The sequence below is a fragment of the Rattus norvegicus genome, chromosome 19, assembly GCF_036323735.1.
Source record: "Rattus norvegicus strain BN/NHsdMcwi chromosome 19, GRCr8, whole genome shotgun sequence".
NCBI lineage: Eukaryota > Metazoa > Chordata > Mammalia > Rodentia > Muridae > Rattus > Rattus norvegicus.
The window spans coordinates 56,234,023-56,251,768 of NC_086037.1; the positions used below are offsets into that span (position 1 = coordinate 56,234,023).

Sequence of the window (17,746 nt, forward strand, 5' to 3'; positions counted from 1 at the left end):
CAGAATGTTAAGAGTGCATTCAACAGGATGAAGCCAGACAGTTTAGTGCTGATTCAAAGAGGCCACGATTCAGAGGCCAGAGGACTGGCACAAATGCCCATATTTAGGGTAAGCGGTAAGCAAGGGAGACTTGGAGCGTGGTCTGGGATTTGTTTGTGACATGAAGATTTGGCTAGGCGGGGAGGGTAACGGCAGAGAGAACAGGTACAGGTCTGGAGTTGAGAACAACTGTGGTCCACATGACAGACAAGTTCCTTGACATTGCTCTGTGACTGCAGAAAGGAACCTGCTGAGGACTTAACAGGACACTCCATTCAGAGCTAGGACTTGGTCATCTGCCGACCAGCTGTTCCTCAGACACGCATGATACAAACCTAAAAGATCAGAGACACTATTTATTTTTTAAATTTAAAGATTTATTTTATGCATGTTAGTGTTTCAGTGTGTGTGTGTGTGTGTGTGTGTGTGTGTGTGTGTGCGCGCGTGCGTGCGTTCGAGAGAGAGAGAGAGAGAGAGAGAGAGAGAGAACATGGAGGTCAGAAAAAGGCACCAGACTCCCAAAACTGGAGTTACAAGTAGCTATGAACTGCCTGCTGTGAGTGCAGGGGACTAAATCTGGGTCCTGAGCCATCTCTCCAGTCCCCAGAAATCCTATTTGTATTTCTCTCTCTCTCTCTCTCTCTCTCTCTCTCTCTCTCTCTCTCACCTCTCACATACAGCTTTATCTGTGTTCTGATTCACAGAGTACGATATGAGAATTATATATAGGTTAACATGGACATATAGTGAAGAAATGTGTCCAAAGTTTTACCCATAGGATCACAGAGTCAGAGTCCATCAGAGGCCTTACTTGTGGGAAAGGAGAAGTACTTGGATATTTCTGATGACTTAGTGTACTGAGTAAGATTCTTCTGGAGTCCAGACAGTAGACAGCAATGACGTTAACGTCAGGGGCCCATATTAAAATTGTGGCCTTGTTGCTCATCTGCTGTGAGACTCTGAGCAAGTATCTGTCTGTACCTCTCAGAGCCGCTCAGTTTCTTATGTAAGGCTGGTAGCCCAATTACTACTTCAAAACACTTTATATCAACATCATCACTGATTTTTAGTGATGTCTTTGGATTTCCCTCCTAGCTGTTGCCTCTGGGTGATCCCTCCATCTTTTTTTTTTCTTTTTTCTTTATTAACTTGAGTATTTCTTATTTACATTTCGAATGTTATTCCCTTTCCCGGTTTCCGGGCCAACATCCCCCTAACCCCTCTCCCTCCCCTTCTATATGGCTGTTCCCCTCCCCACCCTCCCCCCCCATTGCCGCCCTCCCCCCAACAATCACGTTCACTGGGGGTTCAGTCTTGGCAGGACCAAGGGCTTCCCCTTCCACTGGTGCTCTTACTAGGCTATTCATTGCTACCTATGCGGTTGGAGCCCAGGGTCAGTCCATGTATAGTCTTTGGGTAGTGGCTTAGTCCCTGGAAGCTCTGGTTGCTTGGCATTGTTGTTCATATGGGGTCTCGAGCCCCTTCCAGCTCTTCCAGTCCTTTCTCCGATTCCTTCAACGGGGGTCCCGATCCCTCCATCTTTTATTTTATAACTACCTGTCTTGGACCGGAGCCCTGGATCTTCTATGATCCACGTGACACCCATATGCCTAAGTTTCATTTGTGCATTCAATTTGGCCTTAGGTATTTACGAGAACAACTCTTTAGGGTCAGTGAGATGGCTCGGTGGGTTCAGGCACTGATGACCTGAGCTCAGTCCCTGGGATCAACATGGTAGAAGGAGAGAACTGACTCCCCCAAGTTGTCTTTTGACCTTCACACAAGTGCTGTGGCGCACATATGCACCCCAATAAATGCATGCAATTAAGAAAACTAAAACACTGGGCTGGAGAGATGGCTCAGTGGTTAAGAGCACTGACTGCTCTTCCAGAGATCCTGAGTTCAATTCCCAGTAACCACATGGTGGCTCACAACTATCTGTAATGAGATCTGAGGCCATCTTCTGACATACAAGTGCACACGCAGGCAGAACGCTGTATACATGATAAATAAATCTTAAAAACATTATAATTATTACTCAGAGGTGTGGCCAGGTGGGTCTCCTCTCTACCCAGCAAAGGTTTGAGCAATTTTTTGTTTTGCTTTGTTTTGTTTTTAAACAGGGTTTCTCTGTGTGGTGGTCTGCCCTTTGATGTCCTGTTGCCCATTTGACCTGTCTAGGTAGACCAGAAGGCCCTGACATCTTCTACACATGGCAGGTTGCTTCCTACAGTTAGTGCCAAGGCTGCCTGTGATCTGCCCATTTTTTAACCCCTCAATGCTGAGGTAGTCTTTTTACCCCTCACTGCTGATATAGTCGTCCTTGGTACCCAGAAAGGGTCACTTGACTCTGGAGCCTGAAGGCCTTGCTTGCACCCCCATAAACATCCCTCTCATCATTAAGGACCAAGAGCAAATAATTCTACAATAGGGTCTTTGTCCTGTTATTACAGGGGTATAAGGTGACATGTCCATACAGGCGCAGAAGTGCAAGCCCACTGACTTTCTCCTATGCTTGGAGTAACTATATGGAGGCCCAGAAGGCTAGCACTTGAAGAGCCTGGTTGGTTGATTCTAGGGTGGAAACCTCCTTATCTCTCCCCTTAGCTTGTTTGATTTTTTTTTTAATTATATTTCCTTTATTTGTGTGTGTGCATATGCATGTGTACAAGCTCTTGTGAGAGTGTGTCACAGGGTGCTAGCAGGTCAAAGACAGTCTCCAGGAGTTGGTTTTGTCCCTATACCACATTGGTCCTGGAGATCGAGCTCAGGTTGCCAGGTTTGGCACCAAATGCCTCACTGGCTGAGCTGACTCACAGCTTGAGTGGCGTATTCAGTATGTTGTGTTGTTATGTTATATAGCCCTGGATGGCCTGGATCTCACTATGTGGACAATGCTGTCCTCGAACTTGAGACATTTTTTTCCTGCCTCTGCCTCTCAAGTGATGAATTACAGGCATGTGCTACCGTATGTGTTTGTAGTAGCCTCAAAACAGTTTCCCAAGAGCCAAGCCCTTCGCCTGGTGCTAGCCCCTCCCTTCACCCAGTGCTAGGCCCTGGTTTAGCTGCTACATGCATTCTGTTTTTTTCCCCCCACCTTTCTTCCAGTCCTTGTTACTGAAGGACAGGTTCTCACTTGCTGGCAGAAAGCTGATTTTGGGTAATGCTGGCCGACTGCCTAGGTAGAATCTAATGAGGGAGAAAGGAGCTAATTCCTTCTTTACCAGGTGCACACTTCCTTGGCCCTCTGCCCTCCCATGCAAGTGGCTTTCTCCACGGAGCTGGCCCCTTGGGCTAGTTCTCCAACTCCATGTTGTCTAAGGCTTGGGGCACAGACGGAAGACACTGTAGAGGTCTAGGGCCACAGTAGGAGGTTGGTGGGGGAAAGGAGAGAAAAATAGGACACAGGTCATGCCTCCGGCTCCCAGGCATCTGGAGACTTCCATGGCTCCCCTCACTTTGAGCCCGTGGGACCTGATATGCATAACAGGCGAGTCTAGTGCTCAGTGCAGGGCTGTGTGGATGGAAATGAGGGTAAGCTCAGAGACTCTGCTTGCCGGGCTTGGGGGGCTTCCTCAGTGGCCCACAGATCTGGGCCTGGGATGCAGATGCAAGTCTGTGAGTGTTTAGGCCCAGCATCTTGTGTACCCGTGCCCTTCCCCCAACACAGCTCTGCCCCTGCCCCGACAGAAAGGGGGAGGTTGCTCCTGGCTATGCCAGGAATGCAGCTGGCAGCAGCGTGCAGCGGAAAGAAAGGGCAGCCTGCTACCCAGAGAGTGGGCAGAGGGCCTGCTGCCAGGGTGAGGAGGGGCTGCCCCTGCTTTCCTTCTCATTCCCTAGATTCCCTTTCTCCTGGGCAGCAAAGGACACTCCTGTGGGGCTGCCTCAATCTACCAGCAAGTGCTTAGGGGCTGCTTCTCCCCAGGGGAGCAAGAGCAAGAGGTGCCAGCTGCCTGGTGCCAGTAGATCCTCCCACTGCCATGAGCTCAAGCAATTGTTTAAGGGGAAGTCAAGTGAAGCCCAGAGCATCCACTCTAGGGCAGCATTCTGAGCCAAGGAGGCAGAGGAAGCCATGGGCCAGTGGGGAGAGACCTGAAGGGACAGAAAGCTCCCTAGGAGTTCCTGGCTGCCTTTTCTACATCCCAGTGATGAGCAACCCTGGGGCCTCCCTGCATATTCATTATCTGCCCTAAGCCTTAATCTACAGATGGTTGGGGACTGTGATAACCTCCCATTACAGGTGATAACAGTGAAGGGTGACTGCTCAGCGCTGATGCTACCATTGGACCCGACTCTGAGCACGGAGCTCAGAGCCTGAGTTCTTAGCACCTGGAGACCCAGACCGCCAATCAGTGAAGTCAGGGGCTCTCAGCTGTGAGTCCCCCAGCGCAGAGCTGTGAGGATTCTGGAGCAGTGCCTCCTGTTAGCTGGAGCATAAGGCTGGTTGGCTGTGGTCCTGTCAGGATTGGTGCAGACCTCTCCAGAGCAGAAGAGGAGGGACAAACTCAAGACCCCTGGGGTAGCTCTGGATCACCTGACTTCTCCTCTGGTACTCAGTGTCTCTCTACTCAGGATATATGGAGTCTGGGGAGTTGGTGGAATAACCAGATGTGAGCCAAGCTAGAGCTCACAGTCCGGAGTTGTATCGTTTCATGGGTGTGGGTTTGACATGGTACCCTTGTTCTGACCCAAGTTCTTGTTGACTTACGTTAGAACCTGCAAAGAATAGAGCCCATCTGGACAACATCAGCACATTGGCAGCTCTGTAGGCCCTAGGAACTCCTGATGTTAAAGGTCATGCATATGGTATCGGGGTCAGGGGAGGGACTTGGAGGCACTGACCACTACACTGTCTAGGTAGTGTGAAGATAGATGTTCATGTGTGCTTGTATGTGTCTGTGCGTGAACATGTGTATGAGTACCAATGCGCCTATGTGCATGCATGTGTGGAAGCCAGAGGTAGACCTTAGGCATCTTCATGTTATTAATTCATTCATTTATTTACTTGTCTGTTTTGAGACAGTCTCTCACTGAACTTGGAGTCTACTGATTGGCTAGACTGGCTGGCTCACAAGGATTGGCTGTCTACCTCTCTCAAGCACTGAGATTACAGATGCATATATGTAGATGCTGGCACTTGAACTCAGTTCTTCATGCTTTGGACGAGCTAGCTCCCCAGCTGCCTGGACGCATTTTGATTGGCGATACGTCTGGCTGGATGCTTTTCTACCTGTCACTTGAGGGGGGAGGGTAGCCTATGTCTACTGAGAGTCTTGCCACAGTGAGGAAGCTGATGATGCTGGAATTTGGCTTAACTTGAGGCAGGATAAGGAAGAATAGGTAGCCACTTTGTAGATGCCTCCAAATGCTGTTTGCTTTTGTCCTTCCTTTCTGTAATTCCCCTCTCCCAGTTATAGGGCTCAGGGAGACTCACTGTGGGCCAGAGTAGAGGTGAAAGGATTTCAAGATATACGCAAGGCCGTACAGAGAAAGGGGCTCACCTGTGGCTAGCCTGCTGTCTGGGTTGCTTATCTGTGGCTCATCTGCGGTTAACATGTCAGTAAGTGTGCTTAGCTGCTGGCCAAGTAACACTGGCAGGAGACTTTGGCTCCACTTCATAAATTACATGCTTTGGCTCCTGGCATTTTATTTGTTTGTTTGTTAAGTGGTTAGCTGGTTTCCTTTGTGGCAGGGTATCTCTGTGTAATCTTGGCTCTTTTGGAATTCAATTGTTAGGCTAGGCTGGTCTTGAACTCAGAGATCTAACTCCTTCTGCCTCCCAAGACACACATGCCACCACTCCTGGCTGGCCCCTGACATTGTTAACAGGAGCAAGTTAAATTACAAATGATTCATGAAAAATGCTTGGCTCAAGTACAAACTCAACAGCAAAATTGTTATTCAGTCAGGCACAATGGTGTACACCTTTAATCCAAGCACTCAGGGAGGTGGAAGCAGCAGCAGGTGGATCTATGTGAGTTCAAGGTTAGCCTGGGCTACTTAGCTCTGGGCCAGCTAAGGCTACATAGAGAGAGTATGTCTCAAAAAGAAAAACCACCTGAAGCTATGCTAGTTGGATGCTCATCTGTTGTCTAGAGGTTCCCAGGGCAGATGCTTCAGCAGACCCTTTAAATCCCATCTGTTCTACCTGCTTCCTGGGAGGGAGGCTGGCACTCTCCTGCCTTCCAAAATGCAATGGGTACAGAAGGCCAACCAGGGAGGTCTCTGAAAAGAACACAGTAGGGAGTCTAAATCGAGGCAGGCTGAAGGGAGGTGTGTCCAGGAGTCAAGAGTGAAGGGGACTATGGTACCAGGTCAGCTGGGGTCTTGAAGACATTTGGGCGTGGGAAGATCTGGGTGTGGGAAGAAGTTGCAGCCTTGTTTTTCCGCCTCCTAAGGAAGCCTGCGTCCTACTCAACTGAGAGATTTAAGAGGTAATCTAGATCATTCTGGTAAAATTCCACACGGAGCCTGAACGTCTGGTGGACCTTGCCTCCTACAGTGTGGCACCAGCGTCTCTTGCTCCTCTCTGCAGTCTTTTCAGATTCTTCCACCCCTAACCCAGCAGTCAGTCCAGCTTCTCTTCACTCCTTCCAGCCTGACCCACTTGGCTCCCCCACTTTTAGGGCCAGAGAAGCTAGACCCTAGCAGCTCATGGCTCTCTTCCTAGGCAGCATGCAGAGGGTTCCCCTTGAATATGCAGCAGACTCACCCCTAGCCTGCAGACCCTCTGTGGGGGAGACAAAGCCACTGCCTTGTTGGTGTCTTTCCACAGCTGCTTAACTCTGACCCACCCTGACCAGGTCAGAAACAAACGAGCTGATAGCTCGTAGTCTCTTTCTTCCCAAAGAGCTGGGGAGGGCTGGGGTGGTGAGACAGCAGGGGGGTGGGGACTCAGTGGTGGGACAGCAGGGGGACTCTTTTGAGAGGGGAAAAAATAAACAAAAACAAAAAAAATGGAGAGGGAGGGCAGAAAAGGAGGAGAGGGGAGGAGAGAACACTCTTTACTCCACTAGGAAGCTGGCACTCTGATGGCTTTGCTCAGGTGCATGGGCTGGGGTGGGGACAGCACTAGGGGACTCAGGTGGAAGGTGTTCCTTCCAGAGTAGTATGGACCCCTTCTTATTCCTTTCTCTCAGTCCAGGATCACAGGAAGGAGGAGAGAGAGAGAGAGGGAGGGAGAGAGAGAGAGAGAGAGAGAGAGAGAGAGAGGGAGGGAGGGAAGGAGAGAGGGAGGGAGAGAGAGAGAGAGAGAGAACACACAATGTGAAAGAGGTGGGGAAATTGATTTCCAATTTGCCAGGAGCTAGGCTGGGAGTGAGCTAAGGGATGGCACCCTCTTCTGCTCTGTATAGTGTTCCTGTTTCCCCTTTGTAGAGTTCTCCTTCTCCCTCATTTTGCTAGTAATGGTGGAATAAAGCCCTGGTGAACTAGATCTTCTTCTTGCCTCACATAATGTTGACTGAAGGTCAGCCTTGAACCAGAGTTCAGAAAAACCATGGTAGGCAGAGGGACCTCTCCAGAGCAGGGGGTGAAGAGTGTGTGTGTGTGTGTGTGTGTGTGTGTGTGTGTGTGTGTGTGTGTCCTGTCCCCAACTTGTAAACCACAGCAACTTGTTAGTGAAATATTGCATAGGCTGCCACACTGTCCCAGTGAGCTCTCTTACAGTTTGTTCTTCCCAAGAGTCAAGCCCTTAGTTAATCTCACTGGTGCTGGCTAAGAGGATTTGTGCCTATAGTACCTTCCACTGGCTAGTCACAGCCCTGAATGAGGACACACTGGCTTGTCCCAAACCCTTGTCCACATTAAAGCCCCTTCTGTTCCAGGGCAAAGTCCCATTTCTAGTTGCCGGTGTCCTTGGCTCCTCATATGTTCCAGCCATATGCAGAGCAATCCTAAAGCCCCCACATTACTAGAGAAGCCCCCGTGTACTAAGCACCCATCTCCTCTAGTCTCCAGTGAGGAGAATAATTACAGCCCCTCCAGGAATGGGAGCAGAAGTGGGTTCTTTTTGGAAACACAAAAGGCTCTCCATGTGATGTGAGCAAGCCTTTCCTTCCTCTTGGTGGCCCATTCTCTTCTTGGTTCCATGGTTCTCTGGAGGCGATAGAGGCATGGAATAATCTCCCAGCGTCTCAAGCTGGAATCGCCATCTTTTTATCATGGGAGCTCTCCAGGGGTGGTCCTTACAGACAGGGGATCTCTAAGTCCTGGAGCCACAGACTGGAGACTTCTAGTCAAAGGGGCCCGGCTGTCAGAAGCTCCTTTGAGATCCACATCCCTTCTCTGATCGCCTGTGTAACCTGGAATGCTTCCGGCACCTCCTCATGCTGTCATGACTGGGTTGAGGAGAGAGGGGTGGCTGTTCCGTGTGCTTCTGTGCCTTGATGCCCACTGCAGGCAGAGAGCACACAGGCCAGGCCCTTGGAGACAGGCACACTCATGTCTATTCCAAGAGATAACAACTGGGGGCAGTGCCGTGATCCCAGATGGAGGGACGTTATTTCTAACATCCCAGCTTGATCCTCATCCAAGACCCTCTGGGCGATGCTGCTTTTCTCTATAGGGAGCCTCTGCTCATGCTTCCAGAGCTCGCCTCACAGCAGCTAGCATCCGTGTGGTCTCTACTCTAAACGAAGTGTAAGACTCTGTATATGCCTTCAGCTTTCCTTGGCCCTTTCTGCCACATAATATTTGCAGATACCGGGACTTTTTACCCACAAGGGACTCTCCTGAGTGAGCATAGGTGCCAGGAGCAGATTTGCCATGTACACTGGCCAGGGTGGGCATATCAACCCTGTTATTGCCCCCTTTCTAGCTTCAGGCCTCCTGACAGGAGACCTGTCTTAGTCCAGGTTACTTAGGGGGAGTTTCTTGCCATCTCATAGTGTTTCCCCCAGCTTCCCACCAGCAACCCCTCTCCCCGGCCCCAGCCCCAACAGAGGCAGCTAGGTTTGTCACCCCAGGTCACACCTGGGCATTGTGAGCACCAGCGTCTCTTCTCCATCTTCCCTGGGCACACATCGTGGCTTCCATCCCCATCCCCTGTAACCCCAGTCATCCCCAATGCCCTGTGCCAGCTACCTTGTCCCAGTCTACCACTTTGAACTGTGGCTCAATAGCAGCATCTGTCTTCTGAGTCTCTGCAGGGGCTCCAGCACCGTTCTCTGTGGGATCCTGGAAAGAGAAGACACAGAATCACTCACAGGATGAAGGGAGAGAATGGAGTCCCCAGGTGCCTCAGGCGAAGGAGCAGGGAACGGGGAAAAAAAAAAAACCCACGGGTGGGACTGGGGTGGGTGGAAATCAAGGACATCAAGTGCTTTTGCAATCAGAGACACTGGTGTGGGTGTCATTATTCTTTGTGTTTCTCCCTTACAAAACAAAAATGAAAGATGCAGAAAGATCCGGGAGAGCCAGCAAGCTACAAGGACGTGAGGGAGGCGAGGGGTCGCTGGCAGGCCTGGCAGGTGTTAGGCAAACCAAGCTGCAGAGAGGCTCCGAGGGCACCCTCCTTCCCTTCCTTCCTGCTTGGTTACTCAGTAGATCGTGTGGGTCACGGGCTGGTCCCTGTGAGCTCAGGAAAGTAAGGCAGCTGGGAGCCAGGTCCTCCAGCAATCCCAGTTAGTCAGGGGTCACATGTGGGACAGAACTAGCTGAGGTGTGCCCAACTGGGCTCAAGGTTAAGTTAAACTAGCAAAGTGGTAAAGCCAGAACGAAATGGAATGTGCTGGGAAAATCGCACGGCTTCAGCTAGCTTCGACATCACGTGGGGTGGAGCCGGGGAAAGCAGACTTGTACCAGAAGTAAAACTCAGGCATCCCTGTAGGAAGGGCAGGGACGGACCTTGCCAGGAGGACTTCCATGAGCCCCTGTGCCCCCAAACAACCACAAGCCTAGCGGCCCTGGGAAGCCAGATATTAGCAAGAGGCATAGGAGCTCCAAGCAGGCAGCAGGGGTGTCTCTTTACTGTCCCTGAGGCAGAGTATGTAGCCCAGATGGCCCTTAAACTCTCTATGCGGCCCAGACTGACCTCAGACTCATCCTCTGTGTCAGCCTCCCCAGAACTGGGGTCACGGTTGTGCACCAACCAGGCCCAGTAGCATTGGGACTTGCTACTACCCTTACAATTTTCATCAAGCCTAAGGGAGCTTGATGGTGATGATGATGATCGTGTTAGCATTTTCTAGGGGAAAACCCAGATACAACACGACGTTTCTGCAGTTTCACATCTTTGGGTTCTCAGCCAGGCTGGTCTCAAAACTACCATCTTCCTATCTCAGCCTCACCTGTGCTGGGATTATAGATATGTACCACTACACACAGCCTCCAGTCCTGCATTTAAAAGGTATGGTCATCATCATTGTCATTGTCATCGTCATCATCATCACCACCACCACCACCATCACCATCATCATCATCATTATTTGGGGAGTGTTTTCTTTTTTGAGATAAGGTTTCTCTATGTAGCCCTGGCTGTTCTGGAACTCACTATGTAGACTAGGTAGGTAGGCCCGGAACTCCCAGATCTACCTGTCACTGCCTCCCAAGTGCTAGGATTAAAGGCATGCTCCACCACCACCTCAGTAAGGCTGTCTTATTTTTAACTATGTGTGTGTGTGTGTGTGTGTGTGTGTGCGTGCGTGTGCGTGCGTGTGCCCAGGGCTGGAAGAGGGCCTCAGATTCTCTGGAGCTGGAGTCACAGGCAGTTGTGAGCTGTCAGATGTCAGTTCTGGGAACCAAACCCCTGGCCTCTTCGAGAGTTGTTTACACTCTTAACCATTGAGCCACCTCTCCAGTCCTTTGTGTTTGTTTGTTTGTTTGTTTTTTTAAACAAAGCATCTTACACTCTCTTGAGGACCAGGAAGGGAGATTTTACAGCACACTATACATGGACACTCCCTAAGGATTCCTGGTAAGCTTCTTTCTTCTGCTGTGTCAGCAATTCATGGATCTTTCTTGTTCCTTTCAGGTTGGTTGGTTGGTTTGCTGTTTCTTTCCCTTCGGGGTCTCATTGTAGCCCAGGCTTGCCTGGAACTTACTTGGTAGCCCAGGCTATCCTAAAACTATTGGTGCTCCTCCTATATTACCACTGGGATTGCAGGTGTGAGCCCCTGCACATGGCCTTACAGTTCTGTTTTAGTCTCCTACATATTCCTGAGGGCTTTAGCCACTGTACTATCAGCCCCCTCTTTCCTAGATGGCTATTTTCTTCTGCCTTCTCCTGTGATGGCTGTTCTTGGTTGTCAACTAGACTACATCTAGAATTAACCCAAATGAACAGGCACGACTGTGAGGGATTTTTTTTTTTCTTAAGTAAATCATTTGAGATCCAGTTCTCCCACCGCTCCCTTGGCAGGTCACAGCAGTTTGTGCGGTGGTGGCAGCTGTGTGACAGGTTTGTGATGGCACTTGGCACCGCCTTGGTGCCCAAGAGGAAAGTTAGCAGGGATGGAGCGGCGAAGGTGGAGCCCAAGCGCCACTCCCCGATGCTGCTGGTGATGGCAGGAAACAATAAATCACCAGACAAAAAGTGTAAACACAAGGGAAGAGGGGAGAGCGGAAAACTCATCTCAAAGAGGAAACCCCACTTCTAGTCAGAACTCTGTAGGGATACCCCATGATCCAGATCTTTTGATGCGGGAAGATATACCTTTATAATCTGGGCCACAGCTTCTGATGGACGCCTATATTAAGGTCATGGGAGTAGGAAGCTCTCCGTCTGTCTGTCTGTCTGTCTGTCTGTCTGTCTGTCTGTCTGTGTCTCTCTGTCTCTCTGTCTGTATCTCTGTCTCTGTCTCTGTCTCTCTCTCTCTCTCTGCCTTTTTGCTCTCTCTCTTGCTAGCAAGTCTTCACTGACATTAGAGCCTACTTCTTTGGGATTCTCACATGTATTGAAGACCAGCATTTTTTTCCCCACACACATAAAAGTATACCAACTATTTAGGAAATACAGGTTTACAGCACAAAAGGCCTCCTCTAGAGAAGGGCAGTTGGCCACTTTATATTTACAGTGGAAACAAAATATTTTTAAAATATTTATCAATGAAGGAAGATTACAAAGTTATTGATGTGGGACTCTAGATAGAAGCTACAAGAGGAAATAGACCAATTATTCACTTCTGACCAATTCTCTACTTGAGAAGTTATTGAAAGTTCAGTTTTACAGAGGTGACGGCTACAAATGGGAACAAAACTTTCCATTCAGTCCAGAAAGTACTCTCTTTTAATTGAGAGAAGTTGAGGGACAACTCCTAAGAACCAGGAGGCAAGTGTGACTCAGCCCCTCACAGGCAAGTATGGAGTGGCCAGTGGTTCTTTCCAGAGAGTTCTTTTGAGTCATGGACCAACCCAGAGTGAGAGCTGACATCCATGAAGGATGAGGAGAAGAGGGATGCAGGGAAGGTGTAGGCCCAATCTCTTCCTGTCTTTTTTTTTTTTTTTCTCTTCTGCTGCCCCAGCCTAATCAGACCTCGAGGCCTGAACGCTATCAGGCAGAAAGTGTCATGAGTGGTATGCTTTCAATAATTCCTGGAGTGACCACATGAACAAAGTACTCCCTGGGTGGCTGTGTGGGACAGCACCCTTCTTTCAGAGGCCTGAGGTAGTGTCACAAGACTTAATAGGCATCCGACATGGGAAGAGACTCCAAGGAGAGCTAGAGCCAGCCCCACACTCACATCACCTCTAGCAGGAATATTCTGGATTGGGCATGTTCACCCCACATGTATTTTATCACTAATTTCCTCAAGATTCTTCTGTGAGATCCCAGAGGGTCTAGAAAGCCTTCTCTGCAGGGGGATAGAAGGCCCTCTGAGTGAGGGTGTCCTGGTCCCATTCCTGAGGGGTTCTGGGGACTGAGACCTGCCAGCAGCGGCTGTCACACACACCACACACATAGGTCTGGACATTGTTTTCCAGGCTGGTGTTTATTTTGTATTCAGGTTGGGCTCAGCTCTGCATTCCACAGGCAAACACCATCCATGAATCAGAAGTGTGCAAAGGTCACCCTAGGGAAATAGGGTACAGCCCTAACTTTAAAAAAAAATTTTTTTTTTTGGAAACTTCCACAAGGCATTTAAAAGACTGTCTTGATCCTGGAAGGAAGCCAAAGGGAGCTTTATAAACCAACAAAGAATCCCAAAGCTAAGAAAACTGCTGTGGTTGCTGCCTTTAGAGCGGCCAGCTTCAGTATTGGGGAGGAAGATGAGTAAGTCTGTAATCACACTTGTATTGGCTTTCACAAGACTGATTACCACAAGAGCTAACCAGTGTGACTGGACTGTAGGCACCCTTTCTACCTATGCCTAGTGACAGCTTTGTTCTTTAGGGGAAAGGTGACTGAGACAGGGTCTTGCTATGAAGTCCAGGTGGACTTGAATTCACCATCTTTCTGCCTTGGCCTACTGGTTGCTGAAATCGCAAACTTTACTACAATGCCTCCTGACAAGCAACCATGTTCTCATAGGATCCACCTGAGGGAGACCAGACAGTCCTGTGTGTCTGGGTTCCTTCCAGATTCTTTACTGTGGGAAGACACACAGGTCTTGCTCAGGGCAAGCTGGCTGGCGCTCTCTCTCTCTCTCTCTCTCTCTCTCTCTCTCTCTCCTTCCTTCCTTCCTTCTTTTTCTTTCTTCCTCCTTTCTTTTTCTTCATTCCTTCTTTCTTTTTCTCCCTTCCTCCATTCTTTTTCTTCTCTTCCTTTTCTTTTCTTTTCTTTTCCTTTCTTTGCCTGTCAATTGCCTCTCCAGCAAGATCATGAACTCCTTGAGGTAGAGTCCTGCTGGCCTTGCCTATTCTGAGGCATGGGCCCTTGGATGGCACTCAGATACTTATTGAATGAGAGGGTTCAGTCATGTATCAGCAGATGAATGGCCAGTTTAGGTTTAAAGATACGAGGAGGGTTTATATGTGGGCAGGGTGGCAGGAGAAGACTGCTCCAGTGCCTTCCATGGGCTGCTTTTCTTCAGAAAGAGAATCAATACAAGGAATCATCAATGCAATTTACCAAGGAGGTGACATAGGCTGGCACTGTACTTTCCCAGCTAAGAGGACCTGCTGGGCAGTACCCTGTGGAGAGTGAGGTGGGCATTCTGACCTCCTTAAATCCTTCCAGCCACAGTCTGCGGCCATGTTGGAGAGAAGCATACAGACAGCAGCACCTGCCCCAGCTTCTCCAGACTCAATGCCAGTCACTGGCTGGTCACAAGGTGTCACGTTCTCTTGTCTTGCGGCAACAGTCCTGCTTACATCTCTTGGCCTTCCTTCTCAGCCAGCTCTCCCACATCAAGCTCACCCCCATTAGCCCCAAATACACAGAGTACTTGCCGGGCCTTCACTGGCAGCCCCTGGGGTTTCCAATAGCTCCATCAATACATTTATTTCTGGGGACCGCCCATGGCAGGAGAAGAATTCAAGGCAGCCTTTACTTCGCTCTACCCAGTCAGTTCTAGAAGGAGGGGTCTAGTTTAGTTTAAGTACCACCACCCTGCTCATCTTCCTCGTGGAGCAGGATGTCAGTTCTCTCTGGTAAGGACACCCCAACTCCTTGCTTCTATCTTCAGAAGCTGAACAGGTGACAGTGTCAAGTAGAGTAGCCACAGTGTGGCTCATGGCTCACACTCCTTTTGGTCATAGACAATGTCCAAGCAGGAGGAGTCTTTGCTTCAATAAACTGAGAAATGCTTGCATGGATTTTCCCTCAAACTAGAGCCACCAAGAACGACTCAGTGCACAAGTTACTTTTCTCATTGCTTTCCAAGATACCAGACACAAATCCAGGTTTACTTTGACCCTTGGCTTGAGGATACAGTATTTCATGGTAAGGAGGCCATGATGGCAGAGGTGTGAGGTAGCTGGTTACCCAGGATACATAGTCAGGGAGCAGAAAGAGATGGATGCTACTCTTCAGCCTTCTCCTTTGTATTCAGTGACACCAACATTCAGGGTAGGTCTTCTCTGATTAGTTAAACCTTTCTGGGGATATCTCCCCCAGAGGTGTGTTTCCATGGTGACTTGAAATCCCATCAAGTTGATAAAGAAGATTAAGCATCACTTTCAGATAAAAGCATGAGAAACCTTTTGCTACAAGCATTGGCACAGAAGGAGGGCGGGCAGGCAGTAAGGGAATACTAATCAAGGCTCGATGCAAAGCAATAAGGAGATACTAATCAACACCCCATGTGAGGCAGTAAGGAGATACTAGTCGATGCTCGATGTCACATGATCTTGGGCTCTGGGAGAATGACAGGAATGGGTAGACTCTAGAGAATGTCCTGTGATGAAGGGGCAGCTCTGACATAGGTTCAGACCATGGGAGATGGGGGCCTATTTCATCAAACTTAATGCTTTCTAAAAAGATCCAGAAAACTAGGGGCTGGGGATTTAGCTCAGTGGTAGAGCGCTTACCTAGGAAGCGCAAGGCCCTGGGTTCGGTCCCCAGCTCCGAAAAAAAGAACCAAAAAAAAAAAAAAAATCCAGAAAACTAAATTTTTATATGAAATTTCTAGAATTTTTTCTCTCTTTCCCCCCACTTCTTGTAGATGCTTAGAAAATGCTCTACTGAATTCCAGCCCCAGCCCAGGGACTTGAATTTTAAACAAGTTCTGCAGTCCAAACTGACACACATGAATATAAATAGTCTTCAGTGTGACTGTTAGAAAACTCCTGGTGAGCTGCTAAGTGTGGGTGCCCCACTCGCTGAGAAGGAGGGGCAGGAATAGCCATGAACGGGGATTTTGTTCTTCCCCGGATTCCCAGAACAAGGAATCTAGATGGGGAGGCTGGGTGGCACCTACAGGGAATAGGTATTCAGGGAACCCTGTACCAAGCAAGGCCCTGAGTGAGTTGGGTAATACGCTGGCATCTGAGGAACCAGGGTTTTAAGATACATGAAGGGAGACCCCCAGCCTCCTCCTCCCTCCAATACAAGATAATGAGGGTCAGCTTCAAAAGTAAGCGGAAGGTAGGGGCTTGGCATGTTGGTAGGTGTTCATTTATACTTGTGCTCCTTCCTTCCCTTGTCTCTGGCAAGGAGCCACAGGCCACACACCAAGAATGTCACCTTCAGAGTGTCACTTCACAGGAGAGCACACCCTTCCACACTCATGATCCTTCTAACCCCCCAGCACTTCAGAATCGGACCTTATTTGGAAATATAGAAGAGGGGATTAGTATATGTTCTGACGTAACGTGTTCTTATATAACAGGGAAACATCAGTGTAGGTTGGGTACTGTGAAGATGAAGGAACAGACAAGGAAGATGCATCAAGAAGCCAGGGGAAATCATTCTGATAGAGATCTACCAGAAGCTGGGGTGCTGCCTGAGGGCTTCTTACAGCCCTCAGAAGGAACCTCAGAAGGAGTTGTGGATACCTTTAATTGTTAACTCACTATAGTCTACAGTCATCTGAGAGGAAAGCCTGGATTGAGGAATTGCCTAAATCACAATGGCCTGTGAGCATGTCTATGTGGGACTGTCTTAATTGTTAATTAGTATAGGAGGACCCAGCCACAGTGGGCGGTATCATTCCCTAGGTAAGTAATAGGCCCGTATTTTTAAAAAAGCTAACTAAACATAGGCAAGCAAACCAGCAAGCAGCATTTTTTCATGGATTCTGCTTCATGGTCCTATTTGAGTTCTCACTCTGATTTCCCTCGATAGCAGACTGTAATCTGTAAGATGAAATTAACCCTTTCCTCCCCTAAGTTGCTTTTGGCCAGAGTGTTTTATCACAGCAGCAGGGATGAAACTAGAACCTTATGCCACCTTGGCCTCCGTCTTCTGGCCTCCAGAACTCTGAGGTTATATGTTCCTGTTGTCTAATACACCTAGTCTATAATAATTTGTCATGGAAGCTAGTGGGACGTCATTAGTCTTAATCGGTGTCTCCTGGGATCCACACCAGGCCTTGGGGGAAGAGGGACTCAATGGAGATAGAAACATACAATGTTGATATGGAGCCAGGGTCTTCATCTCATCCTATGCCAAGATGTCAGAAAGCTGAGTGTCCTGGTCAACACAGCCCTCCTTCCTGGCCCTCGGTGGTAACCCATGTATACTTCTTAGAAGGGATGTTCAATTGTTTCCCTTTCTGGCTCAGAAGAGGCCTGACCCCCTTCTTTAAGGCACAAGAGGTCACTCCCCAGTTTTCTCCACTTAGAAGGATTGTGCATCAGAGGCAGGCTATGCTTGGGTGTGTGTGTGGGGGGGTGATAATTAGCTGGTGGTTTCTTTAACCTGAACCTTGTCCTTTGTACCTCCCATTTCCTCCCCTAATGCATAGCTCCAGGGACAGCCATGACATCTTCATGGAGAGCTAGCATATCAGTAGTATCAACATATGTCTCCCTGAGGTACTGGCAGGATAGTCGGAGGAAGCTGAGGACCAGGAGGACCAGGTAACCCATACAACCATGAGACCTCTCAGATGAGTAGTCTCTGGGAAGGCTAGAGAGATGCCCTCTTCCAGAGCTTCTCGGACAAGATTCTGCTCTGGGAGGGGCTCACTGGGATATCTCCAAACCCCCAGCCAGGGTCCCTGTCTCCTCCCCCAAGCACTCTTTCAGTCCCCGGGCCCTGTCTTCCCCAGAGAGGGTGTACTCGGAGGGTTCATGGGGAGAGAACAGCGAAGAACAACAGAAAGCCTGCGTGGTGCAGCACAAACAAACAAGTCCAGCATACAGGCCATCTGAAAGGAGGCAGTGT

At 49.2% G+C, this 17,746-nt stretch overlaps 1 protein-coding gene across 1 annotated transcript in view; it reads right to left on the bottom strand.

Moving 5' to 3' along the window:
• Fa2h (fatty acid 2-hydroxylase) overlaps positions 1-17,746 on the bottom strand; it is a 51,241-nt gene that overhangs the window by 11,783 nt on the left and 21,712 nt on the right. Inside the window, exon 2 of the mRNA NM_001135583.1 lies at positions 9,124-9,216. Coding sequence (NP_001129055.1) covers positions 9,124-9,216 — 93 coding nt within the window. The remainder of the gene's footprint in view (positions 1-9,123; positions 9,217-17,746) is intronic.